This window comes from Aulonocara stuartgranti (genome assembly GCF_965226115.1).
Source record: "Aulonocara stuartgranti genome assembly, chromosome: 17".
In the NCBI taxonomy this organism is placed as follows: Eukaryota; Metazoa; Chordata; class Actinopteri; order Cichliformes; family Cichlidae; genus Aulonocara; species Aulonocara stuartgranti.
Window position 1 is genome coordinate 16,919,471 of NC_138953.1, and position 24,221 is coordinate 16,943,691.

At 40.0% G+C, this 24,221-nt stretch overlaps 1 protein-coding gene across 2 annotated transcripts; it reads right to left on the reverse strand.

Moving 5' to 3' along the window:
- Window positions 1–5,387: 5,387 nt before the first annotated feature.
- Window positions 5,388–23,752, reverse strand: LOC309692259 (desmoglein-2.1-like). 2 transcript variants are annotated; one of them, XM_082510584.1, is made up of 14 exons: window positions 23,609–23,752; window positions 20,103–20,228; window positions 19,689–19,847; window positions 19,434–19,575; window positions 18,885–19,042; window positions 17,017–17,151; window positions 16,720–16,905; window positions 15,752–16,197; window positions 15,501–15,643; window positions 14,738–14,959; window positions 8,629–8,871; window positions 8,266–8,396; window positions 7,839–8,141; window positions 5,388–7,641 (listed from the first exon to the last, which is right to left on the reverse strand). In XM_082510584.1, exons 1-14 carry the CDS (start codon window positions 23,735–23,737, stop codon window positions 6,583–6,585), a joined length of 3,582 nt encoding a protein of 1,193 aa, XP_082366710.1. In that variant the 5' UTR covers window positions 23,738–23,752; the 3' UTR covers window positions 5,388–6,582. The 2 variants fall into 2 exon arrangements, with proteins under 2 accessions (XP_082366710.1, XP_082366711.1); XM_082510585.1 differs by lacking the exon at window positions 23,609–23,752 and adding an exon at window positions 23,184–23,421.
- Between the last annotated feature and the right edge of the window lie 469 nt (window positions 23,753–24,221).

Consider the following 24,221-nt stretch of genomic DNA (forward strand, 5'->3'; position numbering starts at 1 on the left):
TAAGTGTTCAGAGAGTGCACTGAAAAAACCGTGAAAGAATGAGGGATCATCAACATTTGGACCATATACACTTGCAATACATAGCTTTTTATCACGTATAGATAGTTTAATGATTAAGAATCTGCCCTCTGGATCTATAACTGTATCGAGTACTGTGAAATTAATATTTTTATGTATTAAAATTGCTGCTCCCCTTTGTCTAGAATTATAACAAGCTGAGAACACATTAGGAAACTCAGGTGTTTTAAGTTCATTCGAACCTCTAAGAGGTCTGTGGGTCTCTTGTAATAGGACAACATCTGCCTGTAGTTTTTTGAGTTGGTTAAATATTTTTAACCTCTTTTCTCTGGAGCCAGCTCCATTTATATTCCATGTAATGAACCTCAGTGTACCCATAGATGTTTGTGTATAACTATGTATGCTGTGTGCGTCGCTTAGACAGGTGGAGAGAATACGTCACTTGTTCATAAATAAAGAGAAGGAGAGAGAGAAAAAATGTGTGGCGAGATGCTCCCTGAGTCTGACTTTGTGTATGCATAGTTACTAATATGAGTAGGCTTGGCTTAAGTGTGTGCGTATCTTATATGACTGTGTGCGCTGTCTGACTGATGTAAATGTGCTGCCGTTGAGCGCATGGTGCGTATGTGTAGAAATAAAGGATGTTTGTGGATGAGTGTCGAAGCAGGTGATCGAGGCAGTGAAAGGAATAAAGAAAGAAACCAAGGACAGGGGTGAGCAGCATAAAACCAAGAGGGGGGAAAGAGAGGAGGAAAAAAAAAAGAAGAAAAAACGAGAAGAAAAAAAAACAGAAACAAAACGTAAACATTCCAATTAAATCACTGACGGAGAGTGACGGTGTTAATTCTGCTATGAAATCACACTTTAAGATGCGATTTGATACTGGTAAGTTAAACAGATGTTAATGCAAGTTAGTGTGAGTGGATAGGGAAATGGTGTAGCTGATTCTTATCTGGTGTGAGGTTAATACAGCCACGGAGTGATGTTGGGGTCGCGGTGGAGCTGTCCGTCCACGTACAGCCGGTCCACAGCGATGACAGCGCGGGAGCCCTTCTGGATGAAGCCGCGTCGGATTGGGAAGAGGACCCTGCGTCGTTCCAAGATCTCTTTGGGGAACTGGTCGTTCACGCTGAAGTCCGTTCCTTTTAATTCCCTGCCGCGGCTTTTCACATGTTGCTTTTGTTTGAAGTGGCCGAATTTGGCCACGATAGGAGTGGTCTCCCGGCCGTAGCCCGAATGGGGCCGAGGCGATGTACCCGATCGAAGACGATGTTCTTCACAGTGTCCTCCGGCAGCTTCAGGTGAGTTTTGATGAAGCTTTTTACCGTGGTCTCCACGTCCTCTCCAGCGGCTTCTGGAATACCAGAAAATACCAGATTATCACGCATGCTACGAGCTTGTAGATCGATAACTGTTTCTTTTATTTTTTTATTTTCTCTATTGAGCTGGGTAACATTATCTGTGAGAGATTTCACCGACTCCCTTAGCGTGGCATTTTCAGCAGCAAGCGTTTCCACCTGCTGCTGGCTGTACTCCAGGGATTCTCGCAAGCATTTAAATTCTCGGTGAAGAATCTCCACCAAGGACAGCCTTGCGTCGAAACTGGACAATCGCTTGTCGATTGACTCCAATATGTCGGCAATATCTTTGCCGGCTGGCGATGTTGAGCCGGGGGAATCTGCCGGGCGTTGTCTTTTCGACGACGGCGTCTCAGCTTTGGCCGGGGAAGCTGCACACGGGGTCTTCTTCATCACGAGATCCTGAAAGCACTGATCGATGTAATCTTGGAGAGTCTCTAAACTCTCCTCGTTGTTCTCCAGGGTGTTGGAGATTATTTAGACAAATAGTGTTAGTTATAAGACAATTGATAAGTGTATTTGGTAATGCTGAAGCTTAAATGAATTTGTTCAAATCTAAACTACCATTTGCTTTAATTTTCCGCCAAAATCTCCGGCGTCTGACTTCAGTTACAACATGAGTCGCTTACCTTGTCCATCACTTACTCACCTGCTGCCCCTGCTGCCTCAATTTTCTGAGGATCCTCAGAAAAATGGACCTGCAGAAAGAGCTGCTGATTGTCTTCTACTGTTGCTCCATTGAAAGTGTGCTGACTGCATCTCTGTGTGGTTCTCCAGCTGCATCACGGCACACAAAAAGACACTTCAGAGGGTCATTAATATGGCCTAAAAAATCATTGGACATCCTCTTCCCTCCCTGAAGGACCTGTACAGCACTCGCTGTCTCAGGAGGGCACGCACCATCCTACGGGACTGTACACACCCAGGACACCGGGTGTTTAAACTGCTACCGTTTGGCAGGAGATTCAGGTTGCTGAGGTTGCAGACAAACAGACTCAAGGACAGCTTTTACAACAGGGCAATAGCCCTTAGCAATGGTAACAGCTGACCTGATTGCCTACCTCCCTGGACTCTTTTTTTCTTATTTATTTATTTTATTAAGTAATTCCTTTCTTTTTTGCTCATACCTTTCTTGCACTTAAAAAATCTGCTTTAACGTTACTGTGCTGTGTTTAGTTGTGCTTAGTGCAGACAGTTTCCAATTTCGTTGTGCTATTGTATTAGGTATGACAATAAAGAGTTATCTTATCTGTCGTCTTATCTTACAATGGCGATCTTCTATGAGGCTGAACTGACAGGGAGTGAATACTGTGTCACAGCCGTTGTGGTTGACAGGCTAAGTGAAAGTGATGTGAATAATTTTTATTTACAATGACGTGAAACTTGACATTAAACAATTGAACATGAGTGAAAGGTGCAGGGAGCGTTTACAGGAGCATGAGTGAAAGAGCTATATACAACAGTGCAGGCAACAATCGGTGTGGAACCTGAGCACTAAAACAATGTGACCAGGAGCAAGCTATACACATGAGTGTGAGCTATGATCTATGGCTACGAAACACGGGTTACATGAACTTGAGGGAAATGTCAAGAGATAATTTTATAAACTTGGACATCATGAACATGATTATGTTACAGGGCTCCAGGAGTCAGTACATGGCGCTGACGTGGCAATGAGAATGACAAGCCGGAGATCAGAAACTTTGCAACAGAGGAAAGGAGAGTCACAGCGATGCCAAACTGACGTTTTGCTGAAATTGTTCCAGTGAGTTTTTCTTGCAGCTTACTTGTTTGCAGGTGGAGGTGTGTGAAGAGGGAAAGGCAAGACTGAGCAGGTCTGGGTGAGTTGGAGGTGATCCGATTCCAGAAGTCCAGGTGAGTTGGCAGAGAGGCAGGCAGGTGAGAGTGAAAATGGAGTCTGTGCTGGAGCTGATGTGGTGTAGGTATTTGAGAGAAGACTAGTGACCAGGTGAGGGGGATCTGTGGGACTGACTGGAGATGACATAGAACAAAGTAAGTAACAATACAAAAGCTACTCCAAAACATGAGTGAGCCGAGAACTGATGCTGGGTAGCAGACGATCTGGCGAAGAGTAGTAGTCAGTGCTGGTCTTAAATACTGTCTAAAATACAAGTGCGGCTCCATAGAGGAAAAGAGGTCAGGATTCCAAATTTACTCTCAAAAGTTTCCCAAAGCTAGTAAGGTTTGTGAAACTAACAATACAGGCACAAGTATTAAAACTCTACGGGTAGCACATCCATCAAAGAAAAGTTACTTGATGAACCACAAATTTATTTCATTGAACTAATACCATGTGCAGGTAAAAAGCATTGCTTGGTGATTGTTGACATGTTTCAAAAAATAAAATACTTATATTGATGATAAATTTATTTGTATAGCATTTTTCAAATCACTGGGATACAAAGTGCTTCACAGTTTGAATAAAAGCCACACACTGAAGATAAGTATGCAGACACATAACCAGACATAATCAACCATGCGATAAGGTTTCGGAGGCTCGCCTCTATATGTATGTAGATGGATGTTAAAATCACGTGCAATAATTATTTTATCTGTGCTGAGCACTAAAAAAAGTCTAAAAAGTCTGAGAAATCAGACTATAGATAATCATTTCTAGTTCTTAGTTCCTTGTTTAATTTTGTCAGTTCTCCTTCTCATGTTTAGTCTCTCTGTGTCCTCCCTGCATTCCTTTATTTTTGTCAGTTTTGTCTCCTTGTTTGTTTCTGGTCTCTGTCTCTGTATTTGTTTACTTTTGTCTTAGTGTCAAGTCTGAAACAACAAGGGTGTGTGATGTGCTCTTCGCTTTCCACCTACAGCTTCATTGGAATGAAAAGTAAAAGGGTTAAAAAGTGCCCTTCATCAACAAGAGCACGTCCAGCTCCAACTAAGTTATGTGCAGAGTGAGACTCCTTGTCACCAATGGGGTATCAGCAATGGAACACACACACCTGTTTAAAGAGTTTTTGTTTTGTTTTTTGTTTTTACTTAAAGTATTGGTGTGACTTTTCTAATCATTTTTACACATGATAAACATTGAAATGACTCACCAAACATCACAAACAGTGTGTATCAGTCACTCAAGGCACTCCTTTGCTGAGAGTTTCAACTACCCTTCACTAGTCCTGATTTTATCAAAAATAACTTGTGGCTACAGTAATCGAATTTCACAACCAATTCAGTAACAAATTACTTATGCAGAATCTGTATGGCAGCTAGAGTTATAGCGACTCTGGTACCTGATACATGACAAACCTGATCCTCATTTCCACAGTAAATATTACAATTCCAGCTGTAATCTCCTTTGTGATAACTACTACACAAATGATGGATTTTGATAAAGCACCAAATGGCTTTCTTAACTGGTCACGTCTCTCATGAATGAACAAATTAATCTTAATCCCTGGTGTGAAAGCGCTGGCATTTTTGGAAGCTTAATTTTATCAGTACTCCTATATTTTGCATCCAAATATTATACTATAAAAGTGATAAAAAATGATTGAAAGGATGGAAATGTAATGGAAAATTTGTGATTCAACTCCTCGAACCTCAGCATACTATTGGTTTGTAACGTCCTTGTACAAAGACAGGGGAAAAAACAAACAAACTAGCTGGATTCAAGGTCTTGATGCATTGCATTATCAGTCTGGTGTCTACATGATGTTGAGAGTTTATTCCCTGTGTAGACAAAGATTGCATCTGGGCAATACGTGTAAACGAGCTGTTATTATTGTGTTTATTTATCAGTGCTTGTATGAAGCCTTTTCAATTTATTTTACCAAAAGAAAGCGTAGCATCACTCTATGATATTCTTTGAGTGTTATGAAAAGTGCTATGAACCAGTCAACTTACCAATATTTAAAAAAAAAGAAGATTTTAAATAATTAAATAACAAAAATGAACTCACTATATTCCAAATTTGAGTTCATGGTAGAAAAACGTGGAACTGACACAGGGAGAAAAGTGAACATAAAACACTTGCAGACCTTTAAGTGCTCCATACCAAAGATTTTATTATCTTAAGCATAAATGTTTTTCCCCAATACATGCTTTCCCATTGATATTAGGCCACCACATGAGTGTTCAAATATATGGTAATAAATGGATTGAGTTTTTACAATTTCTAACCATTAAAAATTATACATTCAAAAGGAAATGAATGAAACCCTAATACAACATTCAAACAACTGAAAAATGTCAATTAATTACTGAGTTGAAAGTGTGTGAACATGCAACACAAAACAGGGTCCCCATGTTATCCAACATTTACTTCTAATTGCTTCCTATCTTAGGAATATAAATCTTATGAATTCCCCTGTGCCTCCACATCTAGCAAACAGAGCAAAATCAGCCCACTCAAGACAACAACAAAAGCTACAGGTAAAGCCAAACCAGTTGAAGCTGGTATGAAGGAGAGCAAAATAGGATTTTCCCTATACCACAGCAGGACTACTTTGGAGGCTTTAGTTGCACAGTGTTAGTAAGGCGCCAGCTATCTTTAAGCTGGAAGTAGTCCCATCAGTCACTCTCTCACGTTCAGATAGTCCAGTTAACATACACATGCATCATAAAGTTTCCATATTAGAAAGAAAACAAACAAGTTAAAATAATGGTTATAACAAAGTTATATATTTGTAGCCATTCAATTTTATTTATTTAGAGCCAATTCACAACAACCAGTGTCTCAAGGCACTTGATATTGTAAGGTAAAGCCCCTACACTAGAAACACCAGCAGTCATGACCCCTACAGCAAGTGCATTCAACAACAGGAAAAAAAACCCCGTCCCATTTAACAGGAAGAAACTTCTGGGAGAACCAGGCTCAAACTGGGGCAGTCATTTGCTGAGACCAGTTGGCAATGAGGGGAAAGAGAAGAGACCAGAAAAAAGACAGGACACAAGGAAATAGTAGTGGTTTATAAAGTGAAAAGAAAAGTGAAAAGACCTTACTAGTATTTATTGTAATGTGTTGAATACTATATTAAACAATTTGCAATGAACATTTCATTTACTGTCTGTACTATTAAACATTTAAACCATTACAGAGATCTTTTGCATGTTTCCATGTAGCATACAAGAAAATTAAGCAGCACAGCTCCCACCCGTAACCTCATATGCACATAGTGAAGTCATAAGAATAGACCTGGAACATATCTTTGCCAAAAGTTTGCACTTTTGCCTTTCTCAGTTAAGTGAATTTCTCCTGTACTTTGTGGGATACAGGGCCAGCGGATACTGTAACAGTAGAGGACCCAAACTTACTGGTCATAGAGCCAGTGGATTGGCTGTCCTTGTAGAGAATTCTTTCAGAGCCAAAGACCTCAGCCTTCTTTGGCAGACCATTTGCATCTTGAACAAAGTTCTCTCTGACCATTAGGATTTTTTGAGATCCAGGAAGGTCTCCTGGTTGTAGAGGACCTCCCTCAACATAGGAAGCCTGATTCCCCTTCCGCACTTTCATTGACCCTGCAGGGACCTTACCCTCTACAACCTTCATGGTCTGAGAGCCAGACAAGTTTGTAGCTTGGATCAAGTTTGCATGACTCCGCTGGGCACCACTGTTATCCACCAGCACCATGGTGGGCTCCTGGGCTTGTCCACTGGACAAGAGAGTGCTTCCCTGAACAAATACTCCTTGGGCAGGTCCAGATTGCGTGTTGTTAACCAGTATCAGGCCTTGAAGGTTGGTGGTTGGTGCTTCAGCCAGGATCATAGTGTTCTGAACCTGTGGTTGGACTACGTAATGCATTGGCTGCAACACAGGAGTGGTTGTGTAGTAGACAGGCTGCTGTTGCTGTATTAGGACCATCTGGCCTTGATTTGCCAACCCTCTTGTCATTGTATTCATCCCTTCCCTCACTGCAGTTGTACTTTCCTTTGCCATTTCAGAATGCTTGGTTGTCTTCATGACCATACTCTGCTCCACTTTGGGCATGGTTGGCTCCAGTTTGGGTGGAGGGGACAGTTTTTGTACACTCACTGAACTTGAAACTGAGGCTGGAGGATTGTTATAGACATTAGACACAGGAGGTGGCACTTGTTTGTCATCATAAGAAATTTTCTCGCCTCTGCACACCTCCGCGAGAGTCTTGAACTTTGGTCCAAGGTTATCAAGAAACTGAAGATCATTGTCTGACTCCAAAAGGCTACAGCAGCCTACTGAGCCAGCAGAGGACCCTTGGCCCTCATAATCATACACCAACAAACCATCTTTCACGCCAAGGTTATCATTTCCATCAGTGACTTTCTGTTGAAGTAAAAAGGACACCATTATTCAGATAGTATTTTTCATGTCAACTCTTGGTATGTGCAAGGAATTTTTATGAACAACTAAATACGTTTTCAGCCTTAAGGGCTAATCAAAACACGTCCCTATAATTAATTCAAATCTCTGCTTTGCTTTTCATTAGCTACTGAACCTTTCCAACTCATGAGATTTCTTACCTGATCGTAATATTGCCTCAAAAAGTGGTCTGGCAGAACCATCCCATCATAAAGTCCTACACCTCCCAACGATTCTCTTGTCTCAGTCTCAGAGTAGAAACCACTTGGATCCTGTTGGTTCATGCCCCAAATTTCTTTTCTGTAACTACCTTGGTAGTTAGCCCCGTTCAGCCTATTAATGGATCCAACAGATTGTGCGAAATCAAAACTGCCCAACGCATCCATTGCTACAGGTTTTTGAGCCATGGCTACATTTAAGACATCTCCATCCAGTTGTGTTGGCAAGTTCAGTAGTGGCACGTCCTATAATTGCGCCAAAAATGTACATGTTAGTACAAAGTTAAAAATCACTTTGACACAACTTTCATGTAGGCATCACCACATTAGCCAATATTCTTCAGTGCAGTGAAGAAAATACAATTCTCACCGTGTTCTCTCCCTGACGTTCAGTATGGTAGTTGATGAGATGTGACTTTGTATCAAATGGCATCTCAGTAAAGAGGTCTGGGAAGGTTGCAGCACCTCCACATTTGCAGAAGAGTAGCAACAACGGAATCACTGTAAAACCAAGTTTTAATTAACCTTAAATGTAAGGTATGAGGGTGCAGTAATCCTTCAAGGAAGAAGCTATAATTTATATACACAATAAAGTAACAATAAATGTATCATAGTCTTACATCTGTCAGCAGCAGCTGTTTATTTAAAAAACTTTAAGGTGGTTTCCCTCTTCTCTTAATTATCCAAAACCAAAACCAATACATTATGGCAATTAGGATGAATTAACACTTACACAACAAGAGTAATAGGCCCAGGAGTAACAGCCCAATGCCTGCAGGTCCCAACTTCGCTTGTTTGCTTGGCTGACCCTTGGCGCCTTTTTTTCCACACATGATTCCATCCTCACAGGTGCAAACTTCAACCTTGACTTTCTGTGGATCTTGACACATGTGCCCCTGCTGATCCTTCACCAAAAATTCCACCTCATAAATACCAGGCCAAAGAGACTCCCGAGACCGCAAGATAGCTGCAGTGTCTGTCAGAAAACAGAAAAATATGTGAAACAAATTGAACATGAATTAGATTATATAATTTCTGTAAAAATTGTGGTGGGATTGTTGCTACTGCCTTAATAAAATTCAATTCAATTTTAATTATCCAACAGTCGCCTCAAGTTGCTTTATATTGTAAGATAGATCCTACAATAATACAACAGAGAAAATGCCAACAATCATATGACCCTCTGAGCAAGCGCTTTGTCATGAGTGGGAAGGAAAAACTCCCTTTTAACAGGAAGAAACCTCCAGCGGAACCAGGCTCTGGGAGCGGTGACCATCTACTGAGACTAATTGGGGTGAGGGTAAGAAGACAGAAAAAAAGACATGCTGTGAAAGAAAGAAAGAGATTAATAACAAGTATGAGTCAATTCAGAGAGGCCTATTAACACATAATGAGTGACAAAGGTGACTGAAGAAGAAATCAATGCATCATGGGAATTCCCCAGCAGCCTAAGCCTAATGCAGCAAAACTAAGGGAGGATTCAGGGTCACCTGATACAGCCGTAACTATATGCTTTAACAAAAAAGGTACTGTACTTGATCTGGGGTTTGCTGCTTAGTTAGCTAAAACAAATCTCAAAGTAGCCAGCATATTAGGCTACAATTGTACTGTGCCTAATAACATGTCTAATAAAGTTGGTAGGGGTGTAGCTGATGATGTAGCCAGGTACACAGGTGCACCTTATATAGTACATGGTGTGGTACTTATACAGCTGTGGTGGCAGGGAAGGGTTTTTGGAGCTCCAACATGTGAGAGGTGAAGCTGTGGATTCAGGAGAAGTAGTGGAGGAGGACTGGGTGGCAGTCTTTATTTTCATGACTATTTACATTGTAGATTCTCACTGAAGGTATCAAAACTATGAATGAACACATATGGAATCATGTAGTAAACAAAAAAGAGTGAAACAACTCAAAACATGTTTTATATTTTTGATTCTTTAAAATAGCTACCCTTTACTTTGCACACTTTACATTCTCTCAATGAACTTCATGAGGAAGTCACCTGAAACAGTTTTCCAACAGTACTGAAGGTGTGCCCCAGAGAGACACTTGTTGGCCCTTGTGCCTTTTCATTCTAAAACATCTAACTGGGTTCAGGTCAGGTGACTGTGGCCATCTTGTGTGGCACTTCATCAATCTCCTTCTTGGTCAAATAGCTCTCATACAGCCTGGAGGTGTGTTTTGAGTCGTTTTTCTTTTGAAAAATAAATGATGGTCCAACTAACTCCATACTGGTTCAGTGTGTCTGCTTGTTGCTTTTCCTGAGTGGTGGTTTCTTAGCAGCTATTTGACCATAAAGGCCTGATTCATGCAGTCTCCTCTGAATAGTTGATGTAGAGACTGACTCTCTGCTGGAACTCTATGGGGCATTTACCTGGGCTCCAGTCTGAGGTGCTGTTAACTTGCAATTTCTGAGGCTGGTGACTCAGATTAATTTATCCTGAGCAGCAGAGGTGACTCTTGGGCTTCCTTTTCTCATGTGAGACAGTTTTTTTCATAGCGCTTGATGGTTTTTGCCACTGCACTTGGGATACACTGGGATACATTCAAAGTTTTAGCAATTTTCCAGACTGACTAACCTTTAGTCCATAAGTAATGATGGATTGTCATTTCTCTTTTCTTAGCTGATTGGTTCTTGCCATAATAGGAATTCTAACAGTTGTCAAATAGGGCTGTCAGCTGTGTACAAACCTGATTTCTGCACAACATAACTGATGGTCCCAACCCCATCAAGAAGGAAAGAAACTCCACAAATAAACCCTGACAAGATACACCTGTGAAGTAAAAACCATTTCAGGTGACTACATCATGAAGCTCACTGAGAGCTGTGTTGTTGTTTTTTTAACAATTTTTCCTTTGCTACATAATTCTGTAGTGTGTATTATATAAAAAAAATATTCCCGGCTCGCCCCTGCAGGCAGTCTTTATCCTCCTAGCTTGGGTCCTCTACCAGAGGCCTGGGAGCTTGAGGGTTATGCGCTGTTCCTAGGACTGCGCTCTTCTGGACAGAGATCTCAGATGTTGTTCCTGGGATCTGCTGGAGCCACTCGCCTAGCTTGGGGGTCGCTGCACTGAGCACTCCAATTACCACTGGGACCACTGTTACCTTCACTCTCCACATCGTCCCGAGCTCTTCCCTGAGCCACTGGCACTTCTCCAGCTTCTTGTGTCTCTTCTTCCTGATGCTCCTGTCAGTTGGTATTTGTTACATCTATCACTACAGCCGTCTTCTTCTGATTGCCCGCCACTACTATGTCTGGTTGTTTAGCCATCACCATTTTGTCCATCTGTATCTGGAAGTCCCACAGGATCTTAGCTCGGTCATTCTCGACCTCCCATTTTGACCTCAGGACTTTCAGGCCATAGTCGGCACAGATGTTCCTGTATACTGTGCTAGTCACTTGGTTATAGTGTTGGTTATGTATGCCCTGCCTGCTAGCATCTTGCACCCGGCTGTTATGTGCTGGACTCAGGGGCACCTTTACACATCCTACACGTCGGGTCTTACCCGGTGTGATAGACCCCAGCCTCTATGGATCTTGTGCTCAGAGCTTGTTCTTCTGCTGCCATGATTAGTGCCTCTATGCTGTCTTTCAGTCCAGTTTTGTCCAGTCACTGGTAGGATTTCTGAATGTCAGCCACTTCCTATATCTGCCGGTGCTACATACTGTACAGGGGCCTGTCCTTCCATGATGGTTAGTCCTCCTTCTTGGATTTGTGCTGCCTGAGGTATTCACTGATCACGCGGTTGATCATGATCATCTTCCTGATGTACTGGTGGACATATGTTGTCTCAATATGGAATGTTGTACTGACACTCACTAGTCCCCAGGTTCCTTTCTTCCGCATAGCACAGGTGTGTGAAGGACCAAAAAGCTCTCCAGAGAGTGATCCGTACAGCAGAACGCTGCTGCAGGATTGCTCTCCCCCCGCTTCAGGACACCTACACCAGGAGATGCCGGACTAGAGCAGCGCAGATACTGAAGGACCCGTCCCATCCTGGCAACAAACTGTTCCAACTTCTGCAATCTGGTAGAAGGTTCCGCATCCTCCGGGCAAGGACAGAGAGACTCAAGAGGAGCTTCTATCCCCAAGCCATCCGTGCCCTAAACACACACACCCGCCCTCTCACATCATCTATAATTGACTGAGACAGGACTCTTCCAGACACTAAACCAAGGCACAATGTACATTTCAATTCCTTTAATTTTAAATATGTTTATATTGTCTATCCTGTAAAATAGTCAGATATCTATTCATATTAATGTACAGAATTCACCTGCTTGCTGCTACTACTGCACATTCACCCAATGTATATACTATATATATATATATATATATATATATATATATATATATATATATATATATATATATATATATATAATATGTTCTTCCTCTACACCCCCCCCCAATTTTTGCACATGTCGAGGAGCGTGTCAGACTACATTTCACTGTGTGTTATACTTGTATAACTATGCATGTGACAAATAAAGAACCTTGAACCTTGAACACAGTCTCAGGGTGCTGGACTTGTGGTGAAACCCTCCGTGCATGGTCAGGAACTGCCTGCTCTTGACGTCAGTGACTTCTATCTCCTCCTGTGGCCAGCTTATTGTCCCAGCAAGGTACCTGATTACAGGCAGGGCGAAGATGTTGATAGCCCGGATCTTGTTCTTACTGTTCAGTTGACTCCTCAGGACTTGCCTGACCCTCTGCAGGTACTTGGTGGTTGCAGCTTTCTTAGTGGCCTCTTCATGGTTCCCATTTTCCTGTGAGATTTGAAGGTGCTTGTAGCTGTCCTTAATGTCTGCAATGTTGCCTTCTGGTAGTTTGATCCCCTCAGTTCTGACTACCTTCCCTCTCCTTGTTATCATCCAACTATATTTCTCCAGTCCGAACGACATTCCAATGTCGCTGTTGTACATCCTGGTGATGTGGGTCAGTGAATCAATGTCTCATTCGCTCTTGGTGAACAGCTACATCTATGTAAATGAGGTCGCTGACAATTGCTTCATTCTGTAGTCGGTATCTGTAGCCAGTCTTGTCAGCGAGGAGTCAATCAAAGTTCCAAACATGAACTCAGAGTAGCTCCACCGTTGTTGATCCGTATTGTTGATCACTTCAAAAATTAGTTGGGGCAAACATTTTCAGAAGGTAAGTGGGAAGATTTCTCCAAGTGGTGAAGACGGCTGCACAAAGGGCATCTACTGTCTGGAGCTGTTGTCCATTTTTAAAAAAAATCCTTTGCCATCCATCCCCCCAAATTTGTAATTGGATTTAGATTAGGGGAACATGCAGGATGGTCCAAAAGAGTGATGTTATTCTCCTTGAAGAAGTTCCTTGTCCTGCGGGCATTGCGTACTGCAGCATTGTCCTGTTGAAAAACATAGTCGTTAACACACAGACGAGGGCTCTCAATCATGAGTGATGGTCTCTGCAACATCTGGACATAGCCAGCAGCCGTTTGACGCCCCTGCACCTCCTGAAGCGCCATTGTTCCACCAAAGGAAAAAGCACCCAAGACCATTATGACGTCCCCTCCACTGTGGCGCGTAGAGAACATCTCAGGTGGCATCTGCTTGTCATGTCAGTAACGTTGGGGTCTTCCACTTGACTTTTTTGTTCCACAATCCTTAGGATCATTTAAGAAATTCCAAATGACTGTCTTATTGTGCCCCACCTCAGCAGTGATGGTGTGCTGCAAGAGACCATACTTGTGCAGTTCAACAACCCAACCACGTTCAAATTGGGAAAAGTTTTTTTTGCCTTTGACGTCAGAAGGTCATGACAGTGTGACCACCTGACAGAAAAAGACAATGAATCCACATTTCTGCACAGATTTGGCCTTTTAAAGGTATGTGGTCCTAAACGTTTGATCAGCTGTAAAACAGCCTATTTCAGTTTAAGTGTTGTTTTCAATAAATTACATGCTCAAAAAAATGTTTTGTCTCACTCCCATTTCTTCTTGTAGCATGTTGAAAGCTCTACATTTTACCTTGTTAAGATCCAACCATGCAAAATATGATTTTTTGCCATTTTTCAAGTGGTCTTAAACTTTCGATCTGGACTGTGTATATATGTATATACATATACAGAAGTAAAAAGGAATCATGCAAATTGAAGTGAAATATAGTGAACTAATGTGATAACTGTAATAAAGTAGCTTTTGCTAGAAAGTGGTCAAAACTTTTATGTGAGAGGTCACAGGGAGAAGGTGAGACGATGCTTGGATGTCACATCAAGTGACTGGATGCAAATATTGGCCATGTGAAGATGGAAAGGTGGAGGGAAGAGGATGTATAAAACTCTTTGCAGGTAACCATTAGCCGTTATTTCTTTGTAGTTTTGTCATAGCGAGCAGAAGATCCTCTATAGCCAGAGTGTCTTCTCTTTCTTCCACTAAAACTTCAATAAAACCAATAGATATACAGCAACAATTTAGATTTGATTATTTAAGATTTTTACTTTTTTCTAAAATTTAAATTGATTTAATTATGTGATTATTATTAACTGATTGAGCCATTTGCTTTTCCCTTGCTAAATCACTTAAATAAAGCACCGTATCTGCAATTAAAGTTCATTTTGTTTATTTCAATTTTTTTTTTTGAAAACAGTTCGTCAGATAGGTTTGTTGTGGTACTGTTTTGAACGTGACCAATCACATTTGAGCCATCGTTTCCTTGGAGTCTATTTCTTAACTGTAAAAAGTCCGATAAATTTGGACAAGAAGAAGTTAACACAGAGAAGAGAGCAAGTACACACTCATCTTCTTTGGCCAGTCGGTGGTTCAGTCTCTGAATGTACCACACTCATGATATTGTGGTGATGTTTTCTACTCACCATTAAGATGCTCCACTTGCCATTTTCCCTTAGTGCCTTCTGGGAGGATCTCAAACACAAAAGGAGGTCCATTGGGAAATGCATCCTCATCATTAGCGTTCACTATAACAGCATCCACTGTTGTGCACATAGTCTCCATGTTACTTGTCAAGATGGGGCAGTGGTCATTAAAATCCTCCACTTGGATGGCTATGGTGCCAGTGGCTGTTTTATCAGGTGTGTCTGGTAAATTAAAAAAAAAAAAAGAAATAAAAAGCAAGAATTTAACATTTTTCCTTTGATTATGTCCATTTTGTCAGAGATAAGTTCAAGAACTATTTGCTTTACTATTACTATTTTTGGACAAAAAGTAAAACTAATATTGATTTTGTTTATTTACATGAATCTTACTGCTGAATAGCCATTTTGTTTTTATTCATGACAAGTCGGCATTATACAGACCGTACAGATGTATTTAGCCAGCAATGTGATGCACTTGTAGTTATGTTGCATTAGGTTTTTAATCATGCATCAATACCCTGACAGTAAATAATAATTTTTTCGTCTACAAAATATCAGGCAATTTGTTTACAATATTATGTTTAGTAAAAACTATCACCGGTTGTGTTACATTTATGTTTTTTAATTTCACAGTAAAGGAAGTTGGCTTGACTAATAAGTGAGAAATTCCCAGGGGTTGCAATTCCAAAGCTACTTTTCAAGGGTACTCCCCTTACGTAAATAATTTTTGAAGTGTCGGCATTTATACAGTAAAGCAGCATACCTTCTGAAACGCAGAGTATCTTGGCAAAATATGTCCCATTGACCAAGTATGGAGATTCCCTGTCAGGCATCTTGTTCAGTTTGATCTCAGCTGTGACTGGGTCAATAGTTAGCCAGTTGTTAGGGTCGAATCCCTTAATATACCTACAGCAGAAATAAGCTATATTGTTATTACGGTGAATGAAAGGTGAAATTGACACTGTAGTTTAGTTTTAGTGGCTTTAATGTGCACTTATTTGTATATGCACTGACCTGACATTTTGAGCGGGTTTCCTAGTGTCTCCATCTATTGCAGGGTAGCTGGCAATAACATCTTTAATGTTGAAGGAGGTGCTTCCCTCTGAGACATGAATGGCTTTAACTTTGGGATCAAACTTTGCCCCTTCAGGCTGGTTCTTCACATTGATTTTGATAGGATAGGTTTTAAAGGGTGTCCCACCAGAAATCCCAGCAGCTCCAGTTGCACCCCCTGCTCCTCCACCACCCCCTCCTCCTCCCCCTGCTCCTCCTCCTCCTCCCCCTGCTCCTCCCCCTGCTCCTCCTCCTCCTCCCCCTGCTCCTCCTCCTCCTCCTCCCCCTGCTCCTCCCCCCCCTCCTCCAATAGTTATTCCAGCACTTGTCCCAGATCCATATGGCTGAGCCTTGTTCCTCACAGATAGTCCAAGTTCAATGTCTTTTACATCTTCATAGTCCACAGCCTACACAGATGACAGACAGAAACAAAGATTATCTGTTACAATTCATCATAATAATGACAGATGTTTGCATTTATTAATGGTCTTCCTGAGTTAAATGAAAACAATTAATCATTAATAATTCACAAACTTACTGCCAATTAGTACATGAGGTTAAAGAAAATGTCAAAGATATACAGAAATTCTATTCATAATTATATGGACAAAATTTTAGGCAGACCCAAGAACAGTCAGATAAGAGATGATGATCTCATGGGCATGCACTACTTAACTAACCGAAAAAATTTAACTATTTCACAATATAAAACATGTATTTGTTTTTCTGGACAGTACAGTTTGCCGGACAATTTGATCAAACGGACACTGGACTATTCCACCAGATTTGGTGTTTAAAATGCATATGCTCTGAGATATCAAGATTTCTATTTGCATTGTTTTTATGCTGTATTAAAGACTAGGATTAATAATAATAATAATAATAATAATAACAACAACAACAACATGTTTCATTTCAAACTGCAGTACCTTATCAAGCATTAGGATTCCCTCGTTGGTGTTGGGATCTGTTTTAATGCTAAAATACCCAGCCTCGTTGCCCTTGACAATATCAAATACAGCTTCCCAGTTGTCAGTGCCTTGCAGGTCCAGGTCCTGTGCTTTGATCCTCATCACCTCCACACCTTCTGTGTTCTCCTCAATGCTACCTTCATACTATAGGTGGAGAATATAAAAAAAAATCATAGGGGTTATTTCAGCAATATGTTGCATATATTTGTAAATAACTACACAGTTGATTTAAAAGAGAGCAAGAAAGAAAACTACCTGCTCTTTTTCCAGAGTTGGTAGGTTGTCATTCACATCACCAACAGCTATAGTAACAGTGGTAGTTCCAGTGTTCCCCTCTGGTTTACCATTTAGGTCCTGACCTTTTACTGTCAGGATATACTGATCACATTTCTGAAATCACAGACCAATAAGTTACTAATTTCTTAGAGAGACTGCATCACACTTTACTGTAGCAATATTTCTGGTTAGCTATCCATTAGGTAGGTAGGCAAAATAGCTAACCAGGAACACTTTCAGTGATCAAAGGGAAAAAAACAAAAACTGTCCACTGATATAAATTTGGTGACTAGTATAGTCCATGAATTTGCCTTTGCCTCATGTTCTCCAGTGCAGGATTAGAGAAGGATCATAGGAGCTCGTACTAAAAAGACTGTTTCTCTAACTCCAAGTCTCTTTGTTCTGGTCACAAAGACCAGAACAAAGTTTCATGACTTTTCCCCCCAGCTTCCACACAGATTGAAGTTTCATTAGTCACTTTGTTCTAAAACTTCCCATTTACAAGTATAAGTCAGTTTAAGTTATTGGTGTTTGTTCTGTTTCCCCTATTGTATGTAAATATTATGGCCAAACCACTATAAAGGTAACCCTGCAGCGTCTTTGTGGTTAGGTCAGTTTGTGCTACGTCCACACTAGCCCGGATAGATTTAAAAATGGCATTTTTGTCTGAAAACGCTCCACATCCACACTAGCGTTTTCAGTCGTATTCACAGAGTTGTGCGTCCACATTGAAACGGCTGAAAGCGCTTATGTTCCAGTATTGCGCATGCGTGAAAAGCAAGAAGATTCGGCCTGCCTCATTTCTGTCTGCCGTTTATTTACTTTCCATCTCTTTGAAACGTCACGGCAAAATGTCGAGGAAAAGCACAGAGTTTTTTTAAATGGACTAACAATGAGGTGGAGTTGTTGCTGCGAGTAACACAAAAGTACAAAGTTGCAAAAGTGAGTGAGAATTAAAGAATTTGAAGAAAAGCTATCTGGAGCATGTACATACTGAGAGCGTTTTGAGTTTTGAGAGCGTTTTGAAAACGCCATCTCAGTGTGGACGGGAGGCCAAAATGTAGAGAAAACGATGCGTTTTCAAACGAAAATGCATTAGTGTGGACGTAGCTTGTGAGTTAAGGTGGATATACTTTGTTTGGTTAGATACGGTTTTTTCCAGTAGAATTTATATTTAGTAGACATCTTTGAAGGGCCCATAAATTATATTTTGAACTTTGTCCTTTTGAACTTTTTTTTAGGGTAAAATAAAAATAACACACACACAGAGACACACACTTTGAAATCCAGAGTTTTCATTAAGCACCAAATATATTACATATCATGTTTTAACTGTTTAAAACGTTTAATGTTTGCAAACTTTCTCATATTTTCTCCGTACTCACGGTCAGGTGTTCTGTAAAAATGCTGTTCTAAGCAGTTTACTGAATATATAGATAACCAAGTTGTTTGTTGAGATTAGGGAAAGCCATATGTATAAAAACAGAATTCCAGAGTGTGGAATTTAACAACAACAACAAAAAACAAATTACCTGAGCTGCAATAAAATGGTTAATAACCAAGATGATAATTATTTTTGGCAAATAATAGAAATATCAGTTGATTAACATCACTGCTCATTACTCTAATAAACATTATGTATTTACTGAACTTTACCGTCTGAAAAAATGTCTTAAACTAGATTTTCATTGGACTTTAAAATTCAGATGCTAGAATAATTACTCTAACATCTGATTGTATTATTAATAATCATATTATGATTATGATTATTATTATCATTAAATATCAAAATTCAAATAAAAAATTAACTACATAGCTCTGAAACTGGTGTGGGGTTTAGTTCATACCTCTCTGTCTAATTTGTTTTTGATGAAGATGGACCCGTCACTGTTCATGTAAAACATGTCATGAGGTGGTGTCTGGTCTATGATGGTATGAAAAACCTGGGAATTGGGATTGTCTGGTTCATCGGCATCCGTTGCCGCGACTTTCATAACAAAAGTCCCTGTAAGCATATCAAGGAATGACATTTTAATTTCTCAAAAAACAAAAACAAACAAACAAAACCTCTCTGTGGCATCTTCAAAAGTTGAGACTACGACGACCTGGATGATGGAGAATCTACACAGACAACATCAAGAGTTCTAGTATCGCCTAATACCTTCAACACAACCCATCTCACAGCTGATGTACATTAAAAAAAACACCCTGTTCCATAATACATTGTTTAGTTTGAGTATAACATTACATTTAAGTAAGTTCAACCTGTAAGCAATGTAACAAAAACAAAAACTTTGTTTTCATTTATTAATTGAATATTAGTCATATGGGAATATGGAGTCATCACATGCCGGATAGTGATTAGTGAGGAATTTTCATAAAAACGAAGCACTAACCTCTCGGTGTAAGCTCATCCACACGCCCAGTATAGACGTCTTCAAACACTGGTGCATTGTCATTCTGATCAGTAACCTTGAATCGTACGTCGATGTTTTCCTCTGCCAGAGTGCCATCATTGTACCTAGCAACACCAGAAAGCTAAAATTGGAAACCTCGTTAGGTTTAATTAAGACGTTACAAATATTTATGTAAACTGTTGATACGGAATGCACTGAAGTCATGATGGAAAATAACCGTTTTGTCTCACTCACATTGTACATACTGATTAACTCTCTGTCAAGTAATTGGGTCACACGAATAAATCCAGTTCTTTCGTGAACTACAAACACATGGAAGGGATCTTGGTTTGCGCCACGGCCTTTCAGGAAGTATTTGAGATTTCCTTTACCATCATCTAAATCTGAATGAATCTGAAAATGAGATGAAAAGCTAAGCATAGCATAATTCACAAATATGTCATAATCATAGGACAATAACAACAACAAAGACAACACAGATTCCTTATAGATTCCTCATATCTTAGTATGTTAATGCTAAAAACCTTAATATATTGTATATCATGATTTTCTAACCCTAATAAAAATTATTTTAATCAATTTAATTAAAATAAAAAATTAAAAGATCATCAAAATAAAAAGGAATAAAAAACTAAATCAATGACTCACCCTGGCAACAGAAGTCTTTTTTGTGTGGTCCACATTTTCCTCCAATTTCACTGGTGGGGGAAGCCAGGCTCTTTTTCTTCTTATTAGACTGTCTCCAGATTTGGCTTTCGTCACAACAGCCTGGACCTGAAATACAACACATACGCTTAAACATGTTTGGAGAAATCACCAGCCATTTAAAGAAAACAAGAACACCCATTTTTAATCCTTGTCAAGCATTTCTTGGAATTACTGTCTGTAATTTAAAACCTAGAGAGATGCTTAAAGATCAGGTTTTTGTTATATATCAGTTTGAAAAACCTTAAAAGCAACAGTCTGCAATTGTTTGTCAATCTTCTTGTCTTTAGCAGGTAAAATATGACTTGGCGAATAATTCACTCACAGCAGGAAAGTTTCAGGTCTTTACTTTCAAAAATTCTTGCTCTGGCTGAGTTGTCACACATACATGCTCGCCGCACACACACACACACACACACACACACACACACACACACACACACACACACACACACACACATATTTACATACGTGTGTGTGTATGCATGCATGTGTGGCGTCTCAGCCAGCCAACAAACTCTGCAGGCTACATTGTGAACTAATCATAAATCAAGATGCTATTAAACTGTGCATGTAAAAACACACACCTTGCAGGGGCTATAAAGCTGCTAGCTTTCCCACACACAAAAGCTGACACATCTCTTGCCACTACTGGAAAGGTTCAGTTGAAGCATGTAAGGTAATAATGAGAAGAAAAGTAAGGAGTGGTTGTATACTTTTACTGCCATCAAATAACTCATTCAGAGCACTTAAAAACAACTCTCTATTCACTTGAAGAAATCTCTCTGAGGTCAGAACCTTATTTCCCACACTTTTATAACTATGAAACCAAATGTATTTATTATAGTGACCTAATGGTTTTTCAGAATGTAAAGTGAAGAATCAACAGTTATAGATAATAATAACATTCAGTTATGAACAACAGAATTTTTCCTGAGAGTTTTTTACTTTTGAGTTTGCGGTCTGAATGCCAATAGCTATTCCATCCGAATCACATCTTGATTCAAGCAACACCAAACAACTTTAGTTCGGTAAAAAGGTAAAATAGTACAAAGGGGGGAAAAAAGCTCAGGCGTGTCCAAGCTGGCCTAGTTAATGCAGAGGCTGAACTAGAGTGTAAGCCAGTGTTGTGCCAAAAAGCGACTGAAAAAAAGTGATTTCAGAGTTTTCTGTGTGTGTTTTGTAGTCTACAATGCTTACTTATACTGTTAAACAGACCTTAGTGAACAGGATTTATGAATGGGTTAGATTCAGGGGTCTCAAACTTAATGAGCTGTAGGCCACTGCTTGCGCAGTCTTCTTATTGGAGGGCTGCTTACGTGTTCAAATAGTAAGAAAAAACCCCCAAGAATACACCCACAAATATGTCTAAAAATGCAGTGGTTTGTTTTTTTAAACTTTAAATATTGTATAACAAGAGAAAACTGCAAACATGAGTGCAAATCTTTTTTTCCCCCTCACTCTTAACTGAAGCCTTTCAGTGAATTACCAAATACACAAACTGATACTCTCTTTCTGCCTAGACACGGTCCAGCACTTCTGCTATGATTTTGTTCGTATTTAACAAAATACAAATGCAGACATAAGAGTACACATTAGGTTTTGACTGTTAGTGAGAATTGTTTTCTTTACAAATAACTGTCACTGAACTAACACACCCGGTCCTTCAAGATGTTTGTACTCTCTGCTCATATTGCCTTCATATAAAATATATACTTTTTGCTTTTTACAGAACTTATTTTAACATTGCACTCAGCAACAAACAAATCCTCCCAAAGAAAAAACACCTAAAGGGCCAAATCGCATTATATTTTTTCACAGCAATATACAGTAGGGGTGACACAGTCGTAAGTGGTCCCTGGGCCGCGAGTTTGAGACCCCTGGGTTAGATATAAAATAGAAGAACTATTCCTTTTTGAAGTATCTTTATGACTGCATCATTTTAACCATATTATAATCAATCCAGTCCTCCTTGGTAACCTATCACATCACAGTTCTGCTCTATTTGTTACAACTTCTGCTAGCCAGCTCTCTCCCGAAAAATACATTTTTAATGTCAATGGCACTTTTTGCCGGGATAAATAACAGGATAAGTAACAGTCACTTTCCAAAAATTGATTAGAGCTTCTGATAGGGATGCTCCCTCTACCTCAAAATTACTTGATATATTTTAGGAGAGATGTGTTTGATCTATTTTTTGACAGATTATAGATCAAGCAAGTCATTTATAACAGTTTAAATGTGAGCAATCATTTTATGGCAAACACCGGGGTCTTGCCAGTGAAGCTGCCCCGACACAATCTGTTTCCCCTTCTGGAGCGCGCCCTGGGCAAGGACAGCGGATCCAGTCGACTCCGCCTCAATTCCAACCAACAGTCGTGGCTGATATTTTACTTTAGTAAAAAAAGTTAAAGACGAATGTCATTACATTGCCGTTCATTTGTTTGGGTCACGACAGAAAATTATACATTTATTGTTGTCACGTTGTGCCGGAGGGGATTATTTCAGCAAACTGAGGACGTTTTGCCTGATAAGCGCATAATCACGTCTGCGGGAAGTCGACTTTTCTAAACTAACGCTCAATATACCAGATTCTCAAACCACATTTGTCAATGATTTGGACAGGGGGAGGAAATTGCGGCAGGTTCAGCTTGATATTATTTATAACACATATTTGATTTTATTTATTACAAATTATCTCCGGGATAACTACCTTGACACGGCATCACGTTTTAGCAGACGATCGCTTTTTAGCACCGGTTTTGCTTCATATTGCCTACTGAAATCACGATGATGCTAATTTTACTATTCCTAATTGTGATTAGATTTAAAAATGCTTGACTATAATTTGTTGTCTTTAATCTATTATACATTTTGATTGATTTATGTTTTAAAAAGATGAAAAACCTAAATAATAAAAGCAACAAAAGAATCACATTATGAATTAAGCTTGTTTCATAGAAAAAAAACTACTTTCCATATGAAAGTCTTTTCTAATCGACACAAAAGTCTTTCTGGACTCACCACAAAAAGTAGCAACACAAACACGGGCCAACAAATCCGAATCATGACTGAAGAAACGTCTCAGGGGAGTCTCCCAGCGGCATGGAGAGTTTCTTACTGTCTGGATAAAAGCTGTCAAACGACTATCAATTTCACTGGCATCTACTTAAGACTTGGAAAAGAAAAACATCACGCCAACGCCAACAACTTTTACTGCGATACAAAAGACACGTGGGCGTTACACACACTCAACAAAGGCAACACCCTGGCTGTTTCGTGCAGGTGTGGCATTCACTGAGCGCATGCGTGTAACCTGCCAAGTGCAAAGTAAGCCACACCCAATTGTTCTTATAAGCTCATAAACATAAAAAACGCATAGTAACACAGGATACCTTACAATTTTAAAGATAATTTAAACATGTGAAATTATTTACTCCTGCACTAACCTCACCAGGCGGATGGATAACACTTCCCTTCCTTTTCTTGTTTGTTTTTGTGTTTTTTGTTGGCTCCCCTCCCGGGCCCCTGTTTCCTCCTTTATGTGCGTGCGTGCGTGCGTGCGTGTGTTCATTCATGCGTGCCAGTTTATGGGCATCATCAGGCCAAAAGGTATTTCCCACGCTGAAGCCAGCCACACCCGTCTTCCATCAACACTCACCAGCTGCCACTGAGTACCCTCGTTAGTGGCAACTATTTAATTGTGTTGATGCTGGATTGTTGAGTGGAAATTATCTTTACGTGTTGTGACTGAGTACACTAAACTAACCTCTACAGTACATCTTGTGTTGTTAGGAACCTAGAGAGGAGTGTGTCATGGTGGGAGTGGAGCGTTTGTAATTATCCAAGGTTGGAGCCATGTCTTTGAAAGTGTTTCACTATTGTTCACATTCTCACTGTAAATAAATGTATTGTCTTGGATCAGAAATTCCTGCATTTGGGCCCCGTTCTTGCCAACTGCATCTCCATGAGAAAATGTTTAGAGTTTTAAGGTGTGTTTCAGACCCAGTGCTCCAATGTTGGAATTTGTTCACCTCCACCATCAACGCTACATGTTGCTGC